The sequence below is a fragment of the Triturus cristatus genome, chromosome 7, assembly GCF_964204655.1.
Source record: "Triturus cristatus chromosome 7, aTriCri1.1, whole genome shotgun sequence".
NCBI classification, from domain to species: Eukaryota; Metazoa; Chordata; class Amphibia; order Caudata; family Salamandridae; genus Triturus; species Triturus cristatus.
The window spans coordinates 1,850,708,578-1,850,735,353 of record NC_140590.1 but is presented as its reverse complement, the minus strand read 5'-3'; the positions used below and the strand labels follow the sequence as shown (position 1 = coordinate 1,850,735,353).

At 48.0% G+C, this 26,776-nt stretch overlaps 1 protein-coding gene across 1 annotated transcript in view; it reads left to right on the top strand.

The window, feature by feature from the left end:
* LOC146813443 (ovostatin-like) overlaps positions 1-26,776 on the top strand; it is a 365,994-nt gene that overhangs the window by 314,687 nt on the left and 24,531 nt on the right. Inside the window, exons 25-27 of the mRNA XM_085620205.1 lie at positions 6,034-6,121; positions 22,951-23,110; positions 25,189-25,251. Of these exons, the coding sequence (XP_085476331.1) occupies positions 6,034-6,121; positions 22,951-23,110; positions 25,189-25,251 (311 nt within the window). The remainder of the gene's footprint in view (positions 1-6,033; positions 6,122-22,950; positions 23,111-25,188; positions 25,252-26,776) is intronic.

The following is a 26,776-nucleotide window of genomic DNA, read 5'->3' as shown; positions in this document are numbered from 1 at the left end:
TGCCGTCGTCCTCCTCCTCTGCCGTCGTCCTCCTCCTCTGCCGTCGTCCTCCTCCTCTGCCGTCGTCCTCCTCCTCCACTGCCGTCGTCCTCCTCCTCCACTGCCGTCGTCCTTCTCCTCCTCTGCCGTCGTCCTCCTCCTCCTCTGCCATCGTCCTTCTCCTCCTCTGCCGTCGTCCTCCTCCTCCTCTGCCGTCGTCCTCCTCCTCCTCCTCCTCTGCCGTCGTCCTCCTCCTCCTCTGCCGTCGTCCTCCTCCTCCTCCTCTGCCGTCGTCCTCCTCCTCCTCTGCCGTCGTCCTCCTCCTCCTCTGCCGTCGTCCTCCTCCTCTGCTGTTCTACTTCTCCTCTGCTGTTCTCCCCCTCCTCCGCTGTTCACCCCCTCCTCCGCTGTTCTCCCCCTCCTCCGCTGTTCTCCCCCTCCTCCGCTGTTCTCCTCCTCCTCCGCTGTTCTACTCCTCCTCCTCCTCCACTGTTCTACTCCTCCTCCTCCTCCTACGCTGTTCTACTCCTCCTCCTCCTCCTCCTACGCTGTTCTACTCCTCCTCCTCCTCTGCTTTCGTCCTCCTCCTCCTCTGCTGTCGTCCTCGTCCTCCTCCTCCTCTGCCGTCGTCCTCCTCCTCCTCCTCTGCCGTCGTCCTCCTCCTCCTCCTCTGCCGTCGTCGTCCTCCTCCTCCTCTGCCGTCGTCCTCCTCCTCCTCCGCTGTTCTACTCCTCCTCATCCTCCTCCGCTGTTCTCCTCCTCCTCCTCCTCCTCCTCCTCCGCTGTTCTCCAGCTGTTCTCATCCTCCTCCGCTGTTCTACTCCTCCTCCTCTGCTGTCCTCCTACGCTGTTCTCCCCCTCCTCTGCTGTTCTCCTCCTCCTCCTCTGCTGTTCTACTCCTCCTCCTCCTCTGCTGTCGTCCTCCTTCTCCTCGGCTGTCGTCCTCGTCCTCCTACTCCTCTGCTGTTGTCCTCGTCCTCCTCCTCCTCTGCCGTCGTCCTCGTCCTCTGCCGTCGTCCTCCTCCTCTGCCATTGTCCTCCTCCTCTGCCGTCGTCCTCCTCCTCCTCTGCCGTCGTCCTCCTCCTCCTCTGCCGTCGTCCTCCTCCTCCTCTGCCGTCGTCCTCCTCCTCCTCCTCTGCTGTCGTCCTCCTCCTCCTCCTCCTCTGCTGTGGTCGACCACCTCCTCCGCTGTCGACCTCCTCCTCCGCTGTTCTACTCCTCCTCCTCCTCCGCCTTCCTCCTCCTCCACTGTCCTCCTCCTCCTCCGCTGTTCTCCCCCTCCTCCGCTGTTCTCCCCCTCCTCCGCTGTTCTCCCCCTTCTCCGCTGTTCTCCCCCTCCTCCGCTGTTCTCCCCCTCCTCCGCTGTTCTCCTCCTCCTCCGCTGTTCTCCTCCTCCTCCACTGTTCTACTCCTCCTCCTCCTCCTACGCTGTTCTACTCCTCCTCCTCCGCTGTTCTACTCCTCCTCATCCTCCTCCGCTGTTCTCCTCCTGCTCCTCCTCCTCCTCCTCCGCTGTTCTCCCGCTGTTCTCCTCCTCCTCCGCTGTTCTACTCCTCCTCCTCCGCTGTCCTCCTCCGCTGTTCTCCCCCTCCTCTGCTGTTCTCCTCCTCCTCCTTTGCTGTTCTACTCCTCCTCCTCTGCTGTTCTACTCCTCCTCCTCCGCTGTGCTCCTCCTCCACTGTTCTACTCCTCCTCCGCTGTTCTACTCCTCCGCTATTCTACTCCTCCTCTGCGGTCGTCCTCCTCCTCCTCTGCCGTCGTCCTCCTCCTCCTCCCCTGCCGTCGTCCTCCTCCTCCGCCGTCCTCTTCCTCTGCTGTCATCGTCCTCCTCCTCTGCCGTTGTCGTCGTCCTCTGCCGTTGTCGTCCTCCTCCTCCTCCTCTGCCGTCGTCCTCCTCCTCCTCCGCTGCCGTCGTCCTCCTCTGCCGTCGTCCTCCTCCTTCTCTGCCGTCGTCGTCCTCCTCCTCCTTTGCAGTCGTCCTCCTCGTCCTCTGCCGTCATCCTCCTCCTCCTCCCCGTCATCCTCCTCCTCCTCCTCTGCCGTCATCCTCCTCCTCCTCTGCTGTTCTACTCCTCCTCCTCCTCCGCTGTTCTACTCCTCCTCCGCTGTTCTACTCCTCCTCCTCCTCTGCTGTCGTCCTCCTCCTCCTCCTCCTCCTCCTCCTCTGCCGTCGTCCTCCTCCTCTGCCGTTGTCCTCCTTCTCCTTTGCCGTCGTCCTCCTCTGCCGTCGTCCTCCTCCTACTCTGCCGTCGTCCTCCTCCTCCTCTGCCGTCGTCCTCCTCCTCCTCTGCCGTCGTCCTCCTCCTCCTCTGCCGTCGTCGTCCTCCTCCTCTGCCGCCGTCCTCCTCCTCCTCCTCTGCCGTCGTCCTCCTCCTCCTCCTCCTCCTCTGCCGTCGTCCTCCTCCTCCTCTGCCGTCATCCTCCTCCTCCTCTACTGTTCTACTCCTCCTCCTCCTCTGCTTTCGTCCTCCTCCTCTGCTTTCGTCCTCCTCCTCCTCTGCCGTCGTCCTCGTCCTCCTCTGCCGTCGTCCTTCTCCTCCTCTGCCGTCGTCCTCCTCCTCTGCCATCGTCCTCCTCCTCCTCTGCCGTTCTACTCCTCCTCCTCCTCTGCTGTTCTACTCCTCCTCCTCCTCTGCTGTCGTCCTCCTCCTCCTCTGCTGTCGTCCTCCTCCTCCTCCTCCTCTGCCGTCGTCGTCCTCCTCTGCCGTCGTCCTCCTACTCTGCCGTCGTCCTCCTCCTCTGCCATTGTCCTCCTCCTCTGCCGTCGTCCTCCTCCTCCTCTGCCGTCGTCCTCCTCCTCTGCCATCCTCCTCCTCCTCTGCCGTCGTCCTCCTCCTCTGCCGTCGTCCTCCTCCTCCTCCTCCTCTGCCGTCGTCCTCCTCCTCCTCCTCTGCTGCTGTCGTCCTCCTCCTCTGCTGTGGTCGACCACCTCCTCCGCTGTCGACCTCCTCCTCCGCTGTTCTACTCCTCCTCCGCTTTCCACCACCTCCGCTGTCCTCCTCCTCCTCCGCTGTTCTCCCCCTCCTCCGCTGTTCTACTCCTCCTCCTCCTCCACTATTCTACTCCTCCTCCTCCTACGCTGTTCTACTCCTCCTCCTCCTCCTACGCTGTTCTACTCCTCCTCCTCCGCTGTTCTACTCCTCCTCCTCCTCCTCCGCTGTTCTACTCCTCCTCTTCCTCCTCCGCTGTTCTACTCCTCCTCTTCCTCCTCCGCTGTTCTACTCCTCCTCTTCCTCCTCCGCTGTTCTACTCCTCCTCCTCTGTTCTACTCCTCTTCCTCCTCCTCCTCATCCTCCTCCGCTGTTCTCCTCTTCCTCCTCCTCCGCTGTTCTCCCGCTGTTCTCCTCCTCCTCCTCCTCCGCTGTTCTACTCCTCCTCCTCCGCTGTTCTACTCCTCCTCCTCCGCTGTCGTACTCCTCCTCCTCCGCTGTCGTACTCCTCCTCCTCCGCTGTCCTCCTCCTCCTCCGCTGTTCTCCTCCTCCTCCGCTGTTCTCCTCCTCCTCCTTTGCTGTTCTACTCCTCCTCCTCTGCTGTTCTACTCCTCCTCCTCCTCCTCCGCTGTGCTCCTCCTCCACTGTTCTACTCCTCCTCCGCTGTTCTACTCCTCCGCTGTTCTACTCCTCCTCCTCCGCTGTTCTCCTCCGCTGTTCTACTCCTCCTCCGCTGTTCTGCTCCTCCTCCGCTGTTCTGCTCCTCCTCCTCCTCCTCCTCCACTGTTCTCCTCCTCCTCCGCTGTTCTCCTCCTCCTCCGCTGTTCTCCTCCTCCGCTGTTCTCCTCCTCCTCATCCGCTGTTCTACTCCTCCTCCGCTGTTCTACTGCTCCTCCGCTGTACTCCTCCTCCGCTGTTCTACTCCTCCGCTGTTCTACTCCTCCTCCTCCTCCGCTATCCTCCTCCGCTATCCTCCTCCTCCTCCGCTATCCTCCTCCTCCTCCTCCGTTCTACTCCTCCTCCGTTCTACTCCTCCTCCTCCGCTGTTCTACTCCTTCTCCTCCTCCTCCGTTCTACTCCTCCTCCTCCGCTGTTCTCCTCCGCTGTTCTCCTCCTCCTCCGCTGTTCTGCTCCTCCTCCGCTGTTCTGCTCCTCCTCCTCCTCCTCCACTGTTCTACTCCTCCTCCGCTGTTCTTCTCCTCCTCCTCCTCCTCCTCCTCCTCCGCTGTCCTCCTCCTCCTCCGCTGTTCTCCTCCTCCGCTGTTCTCCTCCTCATCCGCTGTTCTACTCCTCCTCCGCTGTTCTACTCCTCCTCCGCTGTACTCCTCCTCCTCCTCCGCTGTTCTACTCCTCCTCCGCTGTTCTACTCCTCCTTCTCCTCCTCCGCTATCCTCCTCCTCCTCCGCTATCCTCCTCCTCCGCTATCCTCCTCCTCCTCCTCCGTTCTACTCCTCCTCCTCCACTCTACTCCTCCTCCTCCGCTGTTCTACTCCTCCTCTGCTGTTCTACTCCTCCTCCTCCTCCTCCGCTGTTCTACTCCTCCTCCGTTCTACTCCTCCTCCTCCGCTGTTCTACTCCTCCTTCTCCTCCTCCGCTGTTCTACTCCTCCTCCTCCTCCTCCTACGCTGTTCTACTCCTCCTCCGCTGTTCTACTCCTCCTCTTCCTCCTCCGCTGTTCTACTCCTCCTCCTCTGTTCTACTCCTCTTCCTCCTCCTCCTCATAATCCTCCGCTGTTCTCCCCCTCCTCCTCCTCCGCTGTTCTCCCGCTGTTCTCCTCCTCCTCCGCTGTTCTACTCCTCCTCCTCCGCTGTCCTCCTCCGCTGTCCTCCTCCTCCTCCGCTGTCCTCCTCCTCCTCCGCTGTTCTACTCCTCCTCCGCTGTTCTACTCCTCCTCCTTTACTGTTCTGCTCCTCCTCCTCTGCTGTTCTACTCCTCCTCCTCCTCCTCCGCTGTGCTCCTCCTCCACTGTTCTACTCCTCCTCCGCTGTTCTACTCCTCCTCCTCCGCTGTTCTACTCCTCCTCCTCTGTTCTACTCCTCCTCCTCCTCTGTTCTACTCCTCCTCCTCCTCTGTTCTACTCCTCCTCCTCCGCAGTTCTACTCCTCCTCCTCCGCAGTTCTACTCCGTGACAGCTCCCGCTGAAAGACTGCAAGATTACAAGAAAGAAACTTTTAACACAAACCAGGCATATTCAGGACGTGGTACATTCAGGCTAGGATAAAATAACACACCAACGTCAGTTTAAATAATGGTAGTCAAAGGTCATCACAGGGTGTCAGACCACAAGAGTTCCTCTAGCACTACACAGACACACAGGGATGCTGCAGGAAGTGGAGGGAGCAGCACAGCTTTTACTGGAGGGGTGGAACACACAGAGCATTTATTACCTTTTACATAGGAAATCCACAAGGGACTACTGGCCTAGTAGTAATCTGTATACTTAAGAGATCCATGCAGGTTGTCTGTACCACAGAAATAGGTGCATAACCCCCACTATTCTCTCTAGCTGCGCACTGTACTTTACCTCGATACAGGCACTGTATTTATTCTTCTCAGACCGCCACACAGGCCAGGAAGCTTCCGATTCCACCTCCTCTCTCCAGTCTAACTTCATGTGGTGGTCCTTCGGAGGGAGGAAGCCGTTAGGTGATGGCATGTATCTCAGTTAGGAAGGATACACATGCACTCTACAATACACCTTAACTATCTACCGTTCACATGGCTCAAGTGATACGCAGTCCGAGTGTTTTCTCCTAGGTGACATCCTAACCTACTTTCATGTATGTCCGTCCCTTTCTCTGTCTCTCTCTCTCACTCCAAAACTTCCTCTTCGCCACTCAGCGATTCAGTCTAATACTACAATAGCTCACAATGAATAGGCGAGAAAAGGTAATGTAGAGTATGTTCTAACCTTCACATGCTTTTGGATTGATGTATATCTGTGCACGTCTCTGAACTGAATCCAATGCTTGTAGTAACTCGACATCAGGTCCTTGCATGTCGCTCGTCTGTGCTGGGCAAAGCTTCTGAGGTTAGACGCTAATCCTTGGTGCGCCTCATTTTATTGTGCACTGTTGCGTGATCATGGCTTTATTCTGCTGCTTCTTGAACTTTTTTTCAGGGTACGCTCGGCAGCTCACATTCTATAACTCCGCTGGGTTCTTCACCACCTGGCCGCGAGACAACTGGAATCCACCAAGCAACATATGGTAAGAGCACGTGCAAGTAGATATTGAAGCTGACTTGGGATGATTTCTAACCACAAGGCATCAATACAGAAAAATAAATCTTTATGTAAATGGTATTGAGTACTTTCACAAAACTCTTAAGATCATACGACTAACCCTGGGCGTAGTTCGCATAGTCGCGCTACGCGAAGATGTTCTTGCACTACGCGAGCTCCACGTAGCTTCGCGAGCGTGCGTAGTTGCTTGGGGAGCCCGTTCACGATGCCTTTTTCTTGTTCGGGAGCGCATTGTGCGTGTACGAGGAGCTGTTTGCATGCTCGGGGATAATATATCGCAATCTTACCCATGCGGTCGCCAATTGGCGCGGCCATCTTGTTTTCCAATTGTCCCGCCCGCTCGCGATGCCTTATTTCCTGTTCTGGGTCGCGTATAGCGTGTTCGCAATGCACATGTCGTGTTTGGGAGCGCATTTTACTTGTTCGCGACGATTATTGCATGTTAGCGAGAAATATCGCGCGAACTTACCCACGTGGTCGCGAATGGGCGCGGCCATCTTGTTTTTCACTCTGTGCTATGGTTCTGGACCTACTTTTCTATCCTCCCTTAATCTTTGGAATCCTTAGTTTTTTACAAATTTTTTCTGACTTTTTTTAGTTATCATCTATCTCTCTCTTTCCCTAAGTTTATATTTTGCATTTTATTTCTACTTTTACTGTGTTTTTTTAACTTTTATTACTTCTTTCTTACTTCTTCCGCCTAACTTTCTTTTTTCCCTTCAAACTTTTCTTTTCCGCTTCCCACCCACCCCAGAACCATGGCCAAGGGCACGTCTAGCTCTAGCGCATCAAAGGGCAAGGGGGCTACGCCCAAGAGCCGCCTGCCGTGCGGCAGAATGCGTCCTGCAGGGGTGCAGGCCCGGCAACTTTTTGGTGAGGCGGAGGTGGCCGCCCTTGTTTTTTTCATCCAGCACCACCTCCCCTTGACCTTGGCAGCAGGCCCGGCTCCGGGTACGCTACCCAGGAGCGTCACCGTCGGTGGGGGAAGGTGCGCCGGGCAGTGTTCCGGTGCTCAGGAGTCCGGCGCACCCATAATCAGCTGGCTCACCGGTGGTCTGACATCCTGGACCGGGAGCAGGACCTGTTGGACCTGCTAGGTGTCGAGGTCGTTGGGCTTGGTGAGTAACTTAGTATAGGTATTGTTGTGTATAAATTGTTGACGAATAACAAGATTATTGCTGCTAACGCGTAGCTGGTAAATTACGTTTCAAAATCTTCTGTGATTGTACGGACCCAGGTGCTCGGTGCTACTCTTACTTGTTTGCAACATTGTGCTAGCTTGTGCTGATTAATGTAAGAGTTTATTTTAGAGAACTGAAGTTAGGTAATGCTATTGCTAGAGAGACTCTAGTCCTTCCATTGTCCTCCTGTGAAATAGTGGTGGATGGATATTGGATACTAGGTTTAGTTAGTATTAGTTAATAATTGTTTTACGGTCTGCGTGACGCCTCCTCTGTCACCGAGTGCTGCTTACCCCAGTCCTCTGTAGAACCTTTTGTAGTTTGGTTAGTGAGTGGTAGGCTTAGCAGGGTCAGTCAGTAGCAGAACTAGATCAGATGCAACCAACCCACAATTTGGTGTCTGTATGTTTATGCATGTGTCCTCCATCTCATCTATGCATTTGATGGCTAAAAAAAGATGGAAATGCAGACTTAGTGAACAATTTGCCCGTCTGGAATAGGTGGTCTAGGTCAGGTGGTACTTACTAGGGTTTGTTACTATTTGTAATCAGAATGATTATGGAACACAGGAGTGTTCATAAATAAGTAGACGATCCGTGAATCCAGCAAGCGGTCCAGTAGTCGATCCATCTGATTAGATAGGTCAATTTTATTGCAATTGTTGTTTCCTAAAATGTTTTTTTGACTTATTTTTCCAAATGATTTATTTGTTTCACAGCACTCCTTAATGTTGGTCTCTTTATTGTATCTTACATGAACATCAGCACCACCCAGGGGCAAAAATACAGGGTCCGAGTCGGCGGAACATCAACCAGGAGAGGACCGGTCCTCTACCGAGGTTCCTGCTGCTGGCCTCAGTAAGTCCTCCAGTGGTTAATATTAACAATTATATTTCCCTAACTTTTACTGCATCTTTTTTTTTTCCGAACTATAAATTATGGTTCCACTTTCTAATTCTATTTTTTACAAAAGCTTCTTTGACCTTGACTATCTGTTTCCAAATTCTGGTTATCCCTGCCTCTAACTAAGTTCCTTCTAACTGCCTCTGCTATGAATCTCTGTACTACTACTACTACTATTATTCTGTCTGTAGCTAAGCTTGCACAGTTGGCCACTCTGTATTGAAGGTTTTCTTTGGAATAATAAAACTCAGACTGACCAATAGCTCTAGCCACTGTGTCCTGTCCTTTGGGTTGTCCTCTTCTAGTCTTCTTAATGTTGAGGCTTTGACAATTCCCACCAACAAAATGCCCAACCAGATATTTGACTAGTATTTTGGATCAGATAGTACATACTACTACTGTTGTAGTGATTCTGCAGAGCCACATACAGAACTATGCACAACAAAATAGGATGTTGGTGATGGGAGGTTGGACCTTACTCATCACACCACAGTCAGAAGAACCCACGATCCCCTGACCGACTAGCTATAGTGTCTCACATTAGGTCCCACTCCCGACCCCCCACACGAAGAAGAGACACAATGATGAGGACTGAGACAAACAACCCAGAACATAATAACACCCTTTTGCTCACTCACGTGTGTAAGTCCACTCCACCACACCAAATACCACAGTCTATGTGTAAGTTCAAAAGGTTTATTTGAAATAAGTAACAAGCTCTGTACGTCGTTATATGAAAGTTTACTACTGCCATCGTCAACAGCAAAAAGCATAAGATTAAAACAGTAAACATTTACAAGTGCAGGACAACAAGAACAAGACAAAAGATCTGTGTGAATTCTGGAAGACCCCTCACCGTAGAACGTAGAAATACTGGTTACATCATGCATCATAAGCTCTGCAAATCTCTGGTTTGTAGAAGGGAATCTTCCGCCTATTATGAGCAAAATGCTGCGTTTTAGATATTATACTGCAATAATGCAAGCATTTCGCAGTCATGGCAAAAAGTGTAACATGTACATGTGTTGGCTAAGCAATACGGACTAACCAAACTCCATAACAAAGTGGCTTGTTTTTCGACCTCTTCACTTGTACACAACCGTCATGTGGCCTCAAAGGCGTCTACTGCACGTCAATAAGCTGCGAGGTATAATTAAATATGTGCAAAAAGAGTAGTAGACATGATGAATCTAAAAGGGTTACACATGGCTCAGGCTAACTTTCAAAAGAATAGAGAAGGACTAGATGACCCTAGGAACCATATACCACTACTAGTGTCTGTCTACTGACTGTACTACTGTAGTGCTGATGTATGTTGTATTAACTTTTTTTTCAATCTTCCAAGTGAACACTAATAAAATAGGGGGAGGTTACCAGGCATCTAAAAATGTCTAATGTTTTTTCTAGGCATACTACCAACCACCAGTGCCGGCGGGGCCAGCGGCGATGGCGACGCGGCCATTCCGGAGGGGGCGGGAGAACAGGCGGCACCTGCAGGAGCTACAGGGGGGAGCAAGCAGTAGTGGCCAGCGGCGGTAAGTTATATTCATTACTTCTTGACATTACTACTAGATGGAAGTGTGTTCACTACTTCACTCACTGTACTGTGCAACTTAAGTTGTAGTGAACATTATACAACGGTTGAAGAAGACACCCTTTACTTAGCATTAGCAGCGTGAGTTGAGTAACCAATAGCCTCTTCTATCTGACTCCAACTCAGCTGTGAAGGTTTTATGGAGAAGACAAACTCAGATCAGATGACCTTGATGGATGTATTGAACAAAGAGGGAAAGAAGGGTGGAAGGACGGGCAAGATGTAATGACTGACTGGCAGAGAAGGATATGTTGGAAGCATGCATAGGTGGCTGATAGTAATCAGATCAGATGCATGGGTTGTTGAAGGATGGGTGGAAGGTGAAAGAGGATGCCTGCCTGGGTGGGCGACACAGTATGGGTGGATAGTACTCGATAGCAAGAATCAGCGGTGTTTGGTTCAAACTCAAAGCCAAGGCAAGCAAGGAAGGAGCGGACGGATGGGTGGTTGTTGGTGAAACCAACTAAGGTTTGTTAAGAGATATATAAAAAAGAATGATAGACATTTACTGTAATGGATGTATGCCTGGATGTACTATCATCAATAGACAGCATAGGTGGAGACTGTCACTGGAGAGTCTTACTTTGAAGAAAATGTAAAAGAAACCGCACCAGAGTAGCAAAGCAGAGGGGAATACAAGTAGTATTTTCAGAATACAGTTGACTCGCGGTAGTTTGCAAGCACACCATATATATATATATATATATATATATATATATATATATATATATATTATTTTTTATTTTTTTGGGTGTGTGTTTTTCTCCCAATCCGTCCTCCAACCTTTACTGTTTCGCTCCTTCCCAATTAGTATCTATTTTTTCAGTTTTTTCCCACACAAGTAAACTTTGGGAACAACTGTACAGCATTTGCTATTTACTCAAATGAATTGAATGAGTTGATGAGACACTTTTTTCGATTCAATTAATTATACAATTGATTGGTTATTACATGTTAGAATCATTTTATTGTCTCCCATGCTGTTCTCTTCCATCTTCTAAACACAATACATGACGATGTTAGTTGTATTATATTCCATTATATGGCTTGACCGTAAAAAGAAAAAAGAAAAACCATAAGTCTTTGCCCATTCAGGGCTTAATAACTTAAATAATGTTTACAAAAAATGTTGGCATTATAACAACAACAATCAGAGTGGATATTAACACTGTATGAATGTTTAATGCTTTTCTTCAGTCAAAATACCAATGAATTAATTTTGGATAAATAATACAATGACTAGTAAAGAGTGTCTTTAAGATGGCCACTGTGTTGCAACTTAGAAGCACTGAGGCCCTTCTTTTATGTTTATGTATCTGAACATGGAAATCCTCTCTCTATATCGTTTAACATCTGTGTATTTAAGAGATCGATGGTAAATGGACTTTTGACATAGAGAAAGGTCGTCAAGACCGAAACCGGTTTGTCAAGCATGGTGGAATAAAGCATTTTGAAAAATCTCTGGCTTGGAGTGCGTTACCAGCTTTGGAAGGCTAAAGAAACTTTGTTTTGGATATATATATATATATATATATTATCAAGCCGAAGCGCCTTCCTCAGACTCAGAGGGCCACTCCCTACCTATGTTAATGTATTTTCGATTGTGTCAGCCAGCCTGCAAAGGGTGGCCTATCTGTTGGTTACACAATCAATGAAAGCAAAGTACCCTATGCAGTAGCGGTCGGTGGTGGGAGTGCTGGAGGGCGGTGACATGGGGAGGGGCAGGGTGGGTGGGAAGTAAACTATGTATTACGGCCAAATACAGGTAAGTAAATAAAAATGATTTTCATTGTGCGCACTGCACCGCCAAATGCGATGCAGTGCGTGCAACGAAATTTATTTTATTTATTTATATGTATTGTTTAATTACCTGCGATTGTCCGTAATCTATAGTTTACTACCCCCATCCTGCACCTTCCCACGTCACCGCCCGGCAGCACTCCCACCACCGACCGCTACTGACCTGATGTCGTATTACCATCTACAATATAAGCAATGATCATTGGATCCGATAAATAATCAGCCTTTTTGTAGTACCCACGGCAGGGTGAAAGTGAAATTGAGCAATTGCCCTCATGTAACAGACAGAGTATGGCCAGTGCCACCCGTAATACAAAAATATGAGCTTCCCCACCTGCAGACATTAGTAGTAAATAAAACTAACTTGAGTCTGCATCATGTGACTCATATCTGTTTCTCTTGGGTGCAAGCTTAGCTGACTGAGCTGGCATGCCGGCTACAACAAGGTTATGTAATTTCACTAAACTAGAGATAAGAACAAGACGACTGGTGTGTACTGGAGTACATAGTGCTAGTATAATGTCGGAAACTCCCACAAATGTTAGAGTCCGAGGAAGTAGGAGTATAGATACTTACCACAAAATCACAAATGTTATGTACTGTGCTTGCTAGTGATACTGTGCCACTATGTGTTGAATTAATTTTGTGTTTCTGTTTTGCTAAGAGTATTGGTTACAACCATGTTCTTTTTCTTTCTTGATATAGATACTCCTTCCCAACCAAAACCTATGAGGAAGGAGTTGGCAGCCAGGGCCCGGCGCTGTAAACTGGAGGCCATTTGCGAGGAATATCGGCGGCTGGTGGCTCAGGCAGAGGAGGAGGCGGCTGCAGCCTCCTTCAATGCCCCAGGCCCCAGTCAGGCCCTGCCTCCAGTTTTACGGCACCATGGTCTGGCAGCCACCCGCCGCCGTGCCTCTATATCTAGCACTGCTGCCCCCCACCCTGTATGTAACTGCAGGGCATTTCACCACCACATGCTCCGCCGGATGGCCCGCTTGGAGGAGCACCTAGAGGAGCGTGTCAAAATCCTGGTGGACAAACACCTGAAAGCCCGCCGACTTTAGGACCTTGTCGATTTGCCCCTTTTTTAATTCCTTTTGTTGGTGGGTGGGTTTTGGGCGTGGGGGTTTAACTTTTTTACGGACATTTTGGACTTTGACTTTTGGACATTGGTTGGGGTTGGGGGGTTGGGTCAGGTCAGAGTGGGATAGTTTATTTTTGTTAGGGTATATTAAATTATATATTATTTACTTAAACATACGATGTTAATGTTTTGTGGTGGGTTACTGTTTTACGAATTCAATTTACGTCACATGGTTTGTTACTTTGTTTCCTTGCTGCTGCATGCCCGCAGCCAGTCTTTGATTTAAAAGATCTGCCGATTTTGTAACACACAAACAGATATATGCGGTACCCCTCACTGAGTTATTTTCTTTGTCATACTAGTACTGTCAGTCTCTCCTCCTAGTCCATTATACCTCCCACCAAACGTATCTTACCTGTGATTGATGATGATGAAGTTCAGCACAGTGATGGCTGCATGGTTGGTTTCCCAAATGAATGGAGAAGATGCCATTATTGTGGTGGTAGTAGTAGACACTGGCAATAGCATTTGAAAAAAAGAAAGAGAAAGTCACTTGACTGAGAGAGACTGTGGGAGGAGTAGTAGAACAAAGTAAAGTACAGCATGGGTGGGCAAGCAGAAGAAGATCCTTGCCCTGCCTTGAAATTCAATTAGTGTTGCTTTCACCACATCTGCCCCAGCAAGCGTGTGATAAATTGTTGCTGTACATTTAATGTAGTCACATCACACCTCAATATAAATCACACATCCCGGGGGAAGAGGGTTAGGGATTGATGAATGGATGGGAAGGGGGGTTTGGGGAAAGGTTTGACAAAGAAAAACAGACAGTATGCATGGACACAACAAAAGTAAAAGACAATCTTGGAAGACGACCATGATCCATTATCAAAGAAATCTATAAAGGGAGAAAAAGGAAATGCATGCATGATGATGAAGAGAACTTGATGGTTAATGAGTTGTACTTACTAACTACTACTACACAATTAGACTGTACAGGGCAGAAATTATTAATATGAAATTTGCCTTGCCTGTCTGCCCTCAGAGCGAACCAAATTACATGCTGTACCGGGCTTACTTTTATTTTTCAAGCTAGCAAAGGAAATGAAAAAATAGTTGTAGGGATCAATTACCAAACCAACCACAACACACTGTCGTAATGATTGAAGAGAAAAAAGGAATCAAATAAATTTAAAGACGAATGATGAATGATACTAAAGTTACTGTATTATCCTGGTCCAAATGTGGAGTTGCATCATTATCATCATTCATCTTGGTCCTCCCTTCCATGGACACTCCGCACATCAATCTTGGGTACCACTGCCTGCCTGATGTGGATTGGTAAGGTAAGTGTGAGCTGTTTCTCCCACTATAGCACAGGGTAAAGGCCGGCCTGTAAGTGTAGATGGAAAAACAAAAGGGGTATTGAAAAATAACTGAATTAAAAAAAATAAACTCAATTACAGTGGAGTGCAAGAAGAGAAGACAAGACTCTTGAGAGAACACTTTCAGACTGAGGCGGCTTGGATACATAGTGTCTACTCTACAGTATTAAGCTACAACAACAACGGGACAGGAGCCAGCACAGAACAGGCCAACCACGGCACTGGCCAGGCACCCTACCCCCATTACCGTAGCATTTTCCAAATGAAGTGACTAAATTGATGCGCCACTGTCCCCCATACCACTACACTCTACTCCAGTCCACACCACTACACGGACATGTAGCCTAGGTCTACTGTGGTTCTTGTCGAAACTGTTTACCTTTTAGGGCAGTCCATGAAACGCAATTATTCCATCAATTATCTCCGATCCAACTGACTGACTGTGTGCAAAAATAGTATGATCAGCATCATGACCATGTGGTACGTGTTCTCCAACACCAACTCAGTCTGTAGTGACTGATTAAGTTTATAATATATTCCATATTACAAAATTGCAACGGATATTGGCCAGCACCTGCAGTAGTAGGAGTACAATGTGGTTATTAAACAACAAGGAAACATTGACTGTCAACTGAGTCACTTTTACTTTGTAGATAAACTAGTATAGTTCGACTTCATGCACATTCACTCGTAGTCAGCAAGCATCCAATGCAATGCATGCCATCATTCATAATAATAATAACCGGTCTTGCTCTTCTCTTTGGCTGTCAGATCAGATGCCTAGCCTTCTGACAATGATGAGTTTCGGCTTGGAAACAAAACGGAAGATAGCTGTAGTCACGTTTCACTTCTTATGGAGGGACTGTTAGAGGCAACATGTATTGTACTATTCTCCATCTCCATCCAATGTCTGGCTTGCTTGAAATGTATTTAGGGAGAGTAAGGAAGATGGAGCAGGACTCTGAGGAGTGGAGTGGACAGTTATGCACAGACGTGCAACTCCAATAGGGAAATAAAAAGAGGAGACGGTGTTGATGGATTTGTTGTGATTAGATTTGAACCAGAAAAACAGATACACACACAAATAAAGGAAGGAAGAACAATTTGAAAGCCTTGTTGTCAGGGAAGAGGAGCTCGTCCTCAAACTCTGGTGGTTCGGACAGAAGTACGTCATGTAACCCACTACTTATGTCATCGAAGTTGCTCTCCTCTTCCTGCTGTGATTCATGTATTTTGTACTCCGGTGGTATAAAGTGCTGATTCATTTTGATCATGGTTAACCTCTCCACGCTTTTGGGCGAGAGACTGGTCCTTTTCACAGTAACAATGGCACCAGCAGCACTGAAAACACGCTCTGAAGAGACACTTGCAACAGGGCAAGCCACATACTTTATCGCCAGCCTGCTGAGCACTGGCCATTGGCTTCTTTTCTCATACCAATACACCAATGGGCTTTGCTCCATGAAGACCTCTGTTGTGTCATCCAGATAGGCCTGAACCATCAGCTCAATGTTCAGGGGTGCTCCGATTTGCTTGGCCTCTTTTGCCTTTGCATCAGTAATGGACGTACAAAACCCTTTCCGTAGAAACCTATCACCTGACGTTTTTTTAAATGTGGCTGATGATCCTGTTGGTGCTGTTGTTGATGTTATTGCTTGTAGTGTTGATGACTGCTGGGAGGCAAACACACTGCTCTCGGGCTCTGAAGTAGAACTTGACTCTGGGTGCCCTGTAGTACTTTTTCTGGCCTGGGGTGGCAGGCCACTAATTAAGATCCGTTTGTTTTCAAAGTCAGTGGCTTCCTCAGCTATCAAAGTTTTGTACATGGCAACATCCACTTCTGAAATAGGAATTACTTCATTACTGCTCAGCAATAATTTGTAACGTGGATCCAAAATTGAGGCAGTAATGTAATGTCGATATGACACAATGTTATTTTGAATCCTTGTATTGTCAGATAAGCGAACGGCTAAGGTGTTCGCCAGATAATATGCGTCTACTTTGTCATCCACACCTGCGTACATTTCTGACACCGCCTTCAGCTCTTGCTCTAGCATGTACAACAATGGGATAGCTTGGCCCATAGTACAGTCCTCCCTGCTGACTTCACGTGTGAAGACCTCAAAAGGAAGTAGCATCTCTGTCAGGCATTTAACGAGGTCCCATTGGGCCATCTCAACAGTCATGCCTTTCACAGTAGGATCTCCTGACCTTTTTATGACATAATCATTGAGTGGTATGTACTGCTCAAACAGACGCTCAAGCAAGTAAAAAGGGGAGTTCCAACGTGTTGGCACCTCCTGGATGAGTGCTTTGACTGGCATTTTATGCTCACGTTAAATGACCCTCAGCTGCTTCCGGGCTTTAAAAGAATGGTTGAAATGTGTGCATATTCTTCTGCAGGTGGTCAGTAAGTTGCTGACTTTGCTTTCATTTTTCGGAAAGTCATGAACAACAATGTTAATGCAGTGTGCCAAACACGGGACCCTGAAATAGCCACCATCTTTCATGGCCCTAACTACATTACTGCCATTGTCCGTGGCAACAAAACCAATGTTAAGCCCTCTTGGTCGCAGCCACTCAAACACCTTGCTGTTAAACTCATCCAAAATGTTTGCAGCAGTATGAGATTTCTCCATAGCAAACATGGCTACAGCTGCATGTTTGCGAGTGTCTTTAAAAATCTCAGCAGTGTCAACAACACCTCCAGATATCTTATTTTTAACACCCGAAAGAGAGACCCAGTGTTCAGTGATGCACATGTAATCAGTGGCTTGGCAACTGGTCCACATGTCTGTTGTCAGGTGGATACTCTGAACAGCACTCTGTTTTAAGGCTTTTCCAAGCAATTCCAGCACGTCGTGATGTAGTGCTGGAACAGCAACTCTGCCGAAATAGTAGCGGCTGGGAACCTTCCATTTTGGGCAGATGGTTGTCATAAATTCCAGAAAACCCACCCCTTCAACAAAAGAAAAAGGGAGAAGGTCCAGTGCTAACATTTTAGCCAGCTTCGCATTGTACAAACGTGCTATTGGGTGGCTGCGTTCGTACTGCCCCTCCAGCCTAGTAAACATGCTAAGAACGGTAGGCTGCGTGGTATTCCTTCCTGTGCTCAACGTCGCACTTTTTTTTAAAAGCAGTACTCCTTGGCGTCTCAGGCTGACTCTTACTCTTGTACCACTGAGATGTTGCTGAGGATGTTGGCGTTACCACTGCAGTGCTGTTGACAGGGCTAGTTTGTGTACCACTATCACAGAGAATGTCTCCCTCTTCTTCCTGTTCCACCGTGAGTGGACCTTCTACTCGTTTATCCCCACCAACAGCAATGGTTCCAGTTTTCATGCGACCAAGGTGCTCCTTCCACTGGATTGCCTGGTGTTTTTTCAGATGGGTCATTTGGCCTCCGGTACCATAGTTTGTACCAAGCTTACCACGATTAACAGAGGTATGACAAATGGAGCATATAGCAATGTTCTCCTCCTTTTCGCTAACCGTAAAGAAGTCCCACACTGGGAAGCTTAACTTTTGTCTCCGGCTGGAGGTGCCACTTCCAATGTCGGATGAACTGGAGGGTGTCGGATGAACTGGAGGGTGTGCGTTGAATTTGACTCTGTGCAGTACCACTACCTTCATCTGCTGAGGTGGTGCTTGTGCTGGATGTAGGACGCTGCCGGCCCTTTGCTAATGTAAATATGGAAGCTGGAGGTCGTGTTGGTGTTACCCGTGTTGGAGGTATGCGTGCTATATCCCTCGCAGCTATTTTGGATAGGGTAAAAATGTTGGTCTCCATCTCTTCTGGGCCGGGAGTGATGTTCGTGATGACTGGCTCATCATCATCATCATCATCCTGCTCTTCTACATCAACCTCCATACGTGTAAGGCTTTCTGGAACCTTCCTTTTCCCATGCCTGCTCTTATGACGTGTCTCCCTCTCAGACTCAGTTTGTGGCTTCCAAGTGGCATCTAGATCATCAGAAGGGGGGCTTGGCAAAGAACTCTATGTACTAACCCTCCATTTCCTTGCAGGGGATTTAGAAGACAATGGAACTTCTGAAGGAGTGGCTTCCTCTTATTCCTCTGCATGAGGCTCAATTTCCTGAACTGCCCCTACTTCGGTAGGAACAACAGCTACTATTGCGGGCGGTGGTTGCGGCTGTTGTTGTTGACCACTTATCTGCTGTGTTCCCTCCTGCGTTGATTGTGTACTACTTTGAGATAGCGATAAGTTTAGTTCAGGCTCAGCATCACTGCTTTCCACCATTAGGCTGGCTACCTCTTCCACACATCTGATTGGGCCTGGGTTGGTGGGTTGGGTCCACTGATGCGGAGGTGCAGCACCCAGCTTGGCCCCCGGACACCGCTGCTGCAGGCGTCATTTTTGGTGTCCCAAAAAAGATTTTGGCCGGCACACCAGACTTAACTGACACTTCCTTCTTCTTCTGTTCCTTCTTCTCCATGGCAACTTTCTTGGTACCGGAGGACCTGCTACCTACTTTCTTTGGGGGCACCTTCTTCAGATGTCAACAGCACTCAGTTGCACAAGTTGCAGAGATGGCTGGTCAGGTCACTCACACGTCACGTCGTGTACAGCAGCAGGACGTCGGTCTGGCACCACAACGGGCGATGATGACACACCTCCGTCTTTTGTGCACATAAAAGCAAAGAAGACAGAAGAACATCAGTCAAAAGATTGTACAATCAAAGTAATATAATATATAACTTCTTAGTGTGTGGTGGGTGGTCACAATTATTAAATGTTATTAAGTCAGTGAACAACAACAGTGTAGCCATATGAGACTGACAACAAGGCCAGGAAGAATAAGAATAGCAAAGAACAAAAACATAAATGTAGTGTAGCCTGTTTGCCCTAAAAAGTTGTGCATCACATGGGATGGAAGCAGCATCAGGAAGCAACAACAACGAACATATACACATAAAAAGGCATATATTTACAACACCCAAAAAGTGAAATATACCCCAGAAAAAAAGTAAAGCCCACATTTTGCAATTCATCCAAAGCCATACATGATGATGAAATTCATCGTACAACACAAAAACAGTTGTTTAACTTCCATGCACCCGTGATGATTGATGAGTAGTACCCCTGGGCCTACTGGCAGACTAGGCCACAAGCTTGGAGGCCTATGGAAAAAGCACAGTGGCTGGTCCCACAAAATGGCCGCCACCACATGGCCAGGCCACTCACAAAAACAAGAAAAGGTCAGGGATACAAGACAGACAATGCAGGCCTATGGCAAAAGCACAATGCCTGCCTTCACAAAATGGCCGCCACCCACATGCTCAGGCCAGCCACCACAATAATAACAAAAAAGTGAATACAAAGGACAGGAACAGGAAGTTGGAGTCTCTGTGGAACTTACTTCCTCTCCTAAAAAATCTTTTAAAAAAATTAAAAAGTGACTCCGTGCTCCAAAACTACAGCAAAAGGACAACCTGAGGAGTTTTCTAAGCAAAATGCACAAAATCAGCGTTTGAGAAGGTTTTATGTTGCTCGCGAGATATTGTTTGCCAGATTGCAAATTCTGCGTGTTCGGCATCGCGAACTGTACAAAAAGTCGTTATCGCGTGCGCCAACACGCATATTGAGAGCGCGAAAATGACAAAAACTGTAAGTCCGCGTTGTCGCGCTGTGCAGAGTTGCCAAAAGTACGCAAGCTGAATTTCTAGGGTTACCTACTGACTGAAAAGCCCTATTTATTTAACACACACCCAAAAACTGCAATTCCACCACAAAAACCACCTTTTGCAATTCAATCCAAAGCCATCCATGGTGTTAAAATTCAACAGACAACACAAACTGTTTTTATGCATTCATGATTTGATGAGGACTACCTCTGGGTCTACTGGCAGACTAGGCCACATGCTTGGAACAGAATGGCAAAAGCAAGCACACTGCTTGCATGGCTCCAAAAAATGGTCGCTACCCACCCACAACAACAAGAAATGGAAGACAGACAATGTAAGCCTATGCCAAAAGCACACTGCCTGTCTTCACAAAATGGCCGCCACACACATGGCCAGGACACAACAACAACAAGCATAAGCCAAGGGGGAGAAAGAAAAGACATGCAGGCCTTTATGGAAAAAGAAGCACACACTACTAAACAACCACCACAAAATTGCCACAAGCCACATGGGCACTCACTGTCACAACAGGCCATGGAAAACAATGAACTGAAGCAGGCCTATATATGACCGGACAAAGAAGGCCTGCTAAACAAAACAGCTTTAATACAAAAATGAAAATCAACGGGGCTACGAAAGGATTGGAAAGAAGTTACACATCAATCTCACACACACATCCAACAAAGGTATTTAACACACACACACAAACAGTGAAATGCACCACAGCCACATTTGGCATTTCAATCCTATGCCATCCATGCCCTACATGATGTATAAATTCAACAGACACCACAGAAACATGGACCCATGGGTACCCTACTGGCTGAAATTGCAAAGAAAAACAACTAGGCCCCTATTGAAAGTACAGGCCACCACAACAATAATTTTTAAGAACAAGGAAAATCCCAGAAAAATGTAGGTACAAACAAGCCCCAATGAAACAAACATGTACACCAATTCTCCAACTTACTTGTAAAATTAAATCTCAAATCAAAAAGTCCTCAAATAAATCCAATCCAATGATATGATGCAGCAGACAGACACATAAAGTGATCCTTCCAGCTCCAAATCCAAATGAAAGTGAACAGCACATGGACAAAGCACTGGGAGGAGCCTGCTGGACAGGAACAGGAAGTTGGAGACTCAGGGGCACTTCCTCTTGAAAAAAAGAGTAAAAAAAAAAAAAAAAAAAAAAAGACTCCTTGCACAAAAGACTACAGCCAAATCACAATCTGAGGAGTTTTTCTGAGCAAAATTTTCCAGAAGGTTTTATGATGCTCGAGAGATATTCTTCGCCAGATTGTAGTTTGTACATGTTCGGGATCGCGATCTTACCAAGACAGCCGCCGGAAGTCAGCTTGCGCGTCCGAATGACGCGTTTGCGCACTCTCGCGGGATCGGACGGCCATATTACAAATCTCGTGGCGCACGTGAACGGACAGAAAAGTGAGTTGGCGAACGCAGAATCATGATAAGACGTTACCGCGCGCGCGAGAATGAATATTGAGCGCACGAGGAAGCAAAACAACTACGCTACGCGGTAGATTGCATAGCAATCTGCAACTTCGCACTCTACGCGAATCGCAAAGTTACCTAAACTTCGCAAGCTCCGCGAGCGGAGCGTAGTTCACCGCCCAGGCTTACATACGACCCATGCAGAGCGAAAATTGTCTCAGTTGCGGCAGCATGCTATGTGATGAAATAAAGGCCGCAAGTAGAACACACTTGGGATGACGCTCAATGACTATAGACCGTAATGAGGACTTTAATGATATCACTCAAAATCAAATCTAAACACAGCATTTACTCCACTCCCAGAATGACACTAGGCACGTGCACATGAGATTTACCTCACAAAGCACCACAAACTGATGTGTAACACACATTAGGATTCTCTGCACTCACTCACTTCAGATGTTGTCTGAAATATGGAAATCTAAACAAACCAGTGGTACACACATGAATAAACCCCACTAAATGGAAACCCATGATCCTGTCAGACGTGCAAATCTGCTCAGCCCCTGCAGGAAGAATTACAGATGGAGCTAATGCAAGAAAAGGGCTCACCTTCTATTCCCAAAAGAGATTTGTTGTCAAATGAAAATGAACACTTTTAGTAACTCCTTGACCACTGTCCAGTTACACCCAAAGTACAAAAATCAATAGTTCTGATGAAGTCTTTCAACGAAATGCGCTATCACTGAATTAAATATTTTAAACAAAGATGTATTTCTACGGAGTCGAGCAGTATACGTTAGATAACATAGCAGCATGCTGACAAATTGTATATGAAATAAAAGGATCCTAATGCAGAGGCAGTGTTTGCATATAGGTAAGAGATCGTCGTTTTTAACATGCACAGAAATTGGACTCTGTGTAAACAAATGAAGCGTCAACAAAACCCAATTGGACAAAAAAAAATAACCTATTGGAGCCGCTACCTGTTAGAGCTGCAACGTTTCTTAGACTTGCGCCAGTATTGGGTTTCTGGCTCTCTCCTGTGCAGTTCTAGGTTCCTCTTCTCTACAAAGGACCATTCGCATCTCAATGGTTTCGTTCCTCACGGGCGTGCTTGCGCCTCTCCATGGTAGTGTACTGCTGTAAATGCAACACGGAGACAGTACACAATGTGTTCTGATAGTCCCACTTTGCATTAAGGATCTTACCACTGGTGGGGACTAATTCTGTTACCATCAAGGACTAGGTCTCCTTAGAGGACCCTGAAAGGTACAGTACAATGGCACGTTCTGTGTGTTTGCCTTTGCATCCCATTAAAAACCAATACTTTGTAAAGGTTGAACCGAGGGACATGCGCCTAGGGCAATGCCGATGGATTTGTAATTGATTGACAAGGCCAGTAGAGGAAGACCTCCGCCTTGGTGGGAAAGAGCTTTAATCTTGTGGCACCCATCCACCTTGTGCCCCAAATCTATGCCCTCTGCCATGGTCGGTCACAGGGGCTGAAATGGGCTGATAGAACAGTCTATCTCATAGGAGTGGAGGAAAAACCCCTAGTCTTATTTTAAAAAACCTCCAAATGACTTGCCTCACTTTTGTCAACAAATATAGTGCATGTACAGTGTGTTTTAGGAGAGGAAAGTTGATTCTCTGTGCAGCTGCCCTTTCAGTAGCACGCCACCTTTGTCGCGTACACCAGAAATGCCTGTGTTCTATTGTAGCTAAGTCTGTCTTCTATGTCTTTCAGGCTCACTGCTAGGGGTTACGCTGCTTTTGCAAATGCTAAGGAGCTCATCTATATTGATGACAAAATCCCCAGACAGGTTGAGAGTTGGCTGGCACGGCAGCAGAACAAGACGACTGGAGCCTTCCACAGTGATGGCAGGGGCTACAACAATCTCGTGAATGTGAGTACTTCACCCTTTAAAATGTCTGGCTGGATCTCCTAGGAAGCCTTGTAGAACGCTTCACTTGCGCCACATGGGTTAAGGCAGTCCTCCTGGTGGGGCCTGGAAGGGGTGCCTGAGACCCTAATGAAAGCAAAGAACACTGGTCACCCTGATCCTAGTTGAGGTGTAAAGGGCAGCCTTGTTTGGTGTGATGTAGAACACTCACAACGATGGCCCCCACATGCCCCTGCACCTACCATTCAAATTCTAGCATCCTCCATGACAGTAATCCTGCCTCCTCTTCATCATTCTGTACCTTGCCCATTCTGCTGGATTTGGCGTGCATGTCTTCTCGTGCATGTCTTCTCGTGCATGTCTTCTCGTTTATGTCTTCTCGTGCATGTCTTCCCGTGCATGTCTTCCCGTGCATATCCCTGCTCCTTTATTCTTTCTCTTCCAGATGGTCTGTAGTCTTTGTTTCTCATTCCTTTACCAAAACCCTTCTGGAGTGAAGCTGCAGTGATACTCTGAACCAAGACAGCTGAAAATTGACAGCCTTTCTGCTTGGGACGGATTCTTTTTGGGGGCTTCTTGGAATTAGGGAGTTATGCACAAATCCTCTTTCCTGAGAAGCAGCAGAGATCTCAACAAGGCACACCTCAAACCTGGTGCCTACAGTGTTGCCGCCTCGGAGGGCTATGAGCTGGACCGCTTGTCTTGTTGAGTTTCTTTTGCACTCGACTCACAAGCTCATGCCTGCTCCTCCATGATATTGGCCTCTTAAGAGGCTCTCTCCCAGAGACCACTGATATGGGCAACAAGCCTTTTAATATGGGACCTCCTCTGATTTAGGTAGACTACTGTTTTTGGCGTAAAGTAAGTGTGCAGATTCCAGAGTCGTCCTGCTGTTTTTTCAGAAGCTGCAGGATGTAGAGACGCAACTCTGATCCCTGTCCAGGAAGGAGCTACCAACCGATCTCTGAAGGTGGCGCGGTGCTTCCAAGTCCACGCCTCTCTGCAGGATGAAGAGATGCAACTCTGATCCCTGACCAGGAAGGAGCTACCAACCGATTTCTGAAAGTGGCGCGGTGCTTCCAAGTCCACGCCTCTCTGCAGGATGAAGAGATGCCACTCTGATCCCTGACCAGGCAGGAGCTACCAACTGATCTCTGAAGGTGGCGCGGTGCTTCCAAGTCCACGCCTCTCTGCAGGATGAAGAGATGCAACTCTGATCCCTGACCAGGAAGGAGCTACCAACCGATTTCTGAAAGTGGCGCGGTGCTTCCAAGTCCACGCCTCCGCAGGATCAGAAGCACCACAACCAGAACCTTCGTGTAATGTACTTCTCATGATTCAATTGGTTCAGAAGTCACATGTCTTTTCACAGATCCGTGACCTGCAAGGTCATTTCATGCAGCATCACATGTTGGGGCAAAGGTTGTGTGAGGTCAATTCCAAATATCCATCTTTTAGCTAATTACTGGTTTTAAAACCTTGAAATATCCCAAGTCTTCTCTCTTGGGAGTATATGGTCGAGTACATTTGGGGGCAGAGCGAGTTGCCTGTTCGGTGGGTGGCCACCGTCTCCAGGCAAAACACCAGTGAAGGTCTGGTCTGGAACCATGACCCACCTTTTGTTGTGTATCAATAGAAGCCAGTTAAAAATAAAAAAAACCTGTGAGGATTGAGGAAGGAATCGCTTTATTTACATGACTTTCTGATCCACAGCAGCCAACATAAATCTGTGCAGCGTGTCTGCTCTTTGCACCTGTGTATCACCCAGCCTTCCTACCCGTCTCTTGCTCTCCCACTCCCTCACTTGTTCCCTCTCACAGTATCTCTCTATCCCTCCCTCCCTCACTACCCTTCTTCCCCTCCATTTGCCACCTTCTGTTTCTCTCATCATTCTCTCTCCAGCTTTTTACATTTCTTTGTTCCCAGCCTGCCTCTTCACTACTTTGCTCTTTCTTTTCTTACCTATCATTTTCCTTCTTTTGTCAGTCAATACATTTGTCCCTCTTCACTTTCCTGTCTAGCTCTCCTCCCTGTTTCATCGCCAGCCTAACTCTTCATGTTGTATTGTTTTACTTCCGCAGGATGACCCTTCGTTTACCGCCTTCATTGCCTCTTCTTTCCTAAAAGCGGGGAACAGCGATTCGGTAAGGGACTTCATTTTTCATTGCCCATCTCTGCCCACCACTATCCCCTAAACTGGCTCCATGGTCAACAAGCACTGACAGAGTAGCCTGGCTTTATAGGCCTGAAAGTGCATCACTCAACTGACCAGTTTTGCCAAGGATGGGTGAGTAGGTGAAGGCAAAAATTAGTCACTGGTTGGATGAATGGATACATGAATGAGTGCATGGACAGATGAAAGGATGTGTGGTTGGGAGGATGGATGAGTAAATGAGTGACTGAGCACAGGTGGGTGGAAGAGAGGACATGGATGCATGGGGAGCAGTGTCCGGATGGGAGAGCGGCCTCTAACCGGAAATCCTCTTGTTCTCAGCGTGTATCCTGACAGGCAGGGGTGGCCCTTGGGCATAGTTTAAAGATGACAAGAGTGCTTGTCAACATAGCTGCAGCAGGTCTGGTCGAGTAGTTGATGGGATTGGTAATTGGCTGAGGTAGACGGTGAAGAAAGATGTATGTCGCGATCAACTATTGCTCCACTCGTCTTGGTGCAAATTGATGCTTGATCTGTGGGAAGGAAGGCGGAGATCCAATCCCTGATGCTTCACTCAACGCAGTCTTTGAAGTCGCTCGACAGTCCAGTAGAAGTGTAGTGGCGCTATTCTGGTCTTCGGTTTGTCCTAGATGGAGACTGGGGGAGATTCCAGGCCTCTGTTGGGGTGGAACCTGTGTTTCCTAAAACTGGTTGCCTTTGATCAAGACAGCTAGATTAATTTTGTCCTTTATCGGTTTTCCAAGAAACTGACCATACGTTTTTGGGCTGCAGCTGCCTGGTCTGCTGCATTGATTGTACTTTGATGGTTTCGTGCAAGACACTGAAGCTCAGAGGGGAAGGTGTATGAAAGGCCCTAGAAAGAAGGTTGTTCTCGAAGACTTGTGATGGGCAGAGGTCTGCTGCTGATCCCTCCGGTCCATTGCATTCAACTCCGCAGTGAAATTCAGCGGTTGAGAGTTGATTGAGCGATGCAAGGGTCCAGTGTCTTGGCCACCGGAGTCCTCTGAGGGTTGTTGGGCTGATGGGCCTGGTATCATGTTTTCAAAAGGAAGTTTTAGAAGCATAGGTTTGCCACACTATGGTATGCAATGCAGTCACAAAGCCTGAGCCTGGGGAGTGTTTGTGGTGATGCACTTAAGGTTGTGAGATTCTCTGCGGATCCTATGGAGTCTCCTGTTGGGGCACATGGCAGTGCAGCTCCGGTTTAAGAAGAGGGGTCTTCTTGCTTTATTCTTGGTGAAGTTGTAGATCCTGTTGAGTGCTTGAGATTGGTTTTGTCATGCATGTTTCTAGATTTTGCCAATTGCTGTTGAAGTACATCCATTTGTGTTCACCTTGATTTCCCTTTATTGCTCCAAGGCATCTTACATTTATGGTTCATGAATGATTTGGGAGGGAGAGTGTTTGTTGAATGCCTTTGGAGACCAAATTGTATTGGTCGTTCATCTTTTATCTGACCGATGATAGTTCAGTCGATTTCAGCAAGCTTGAATTTG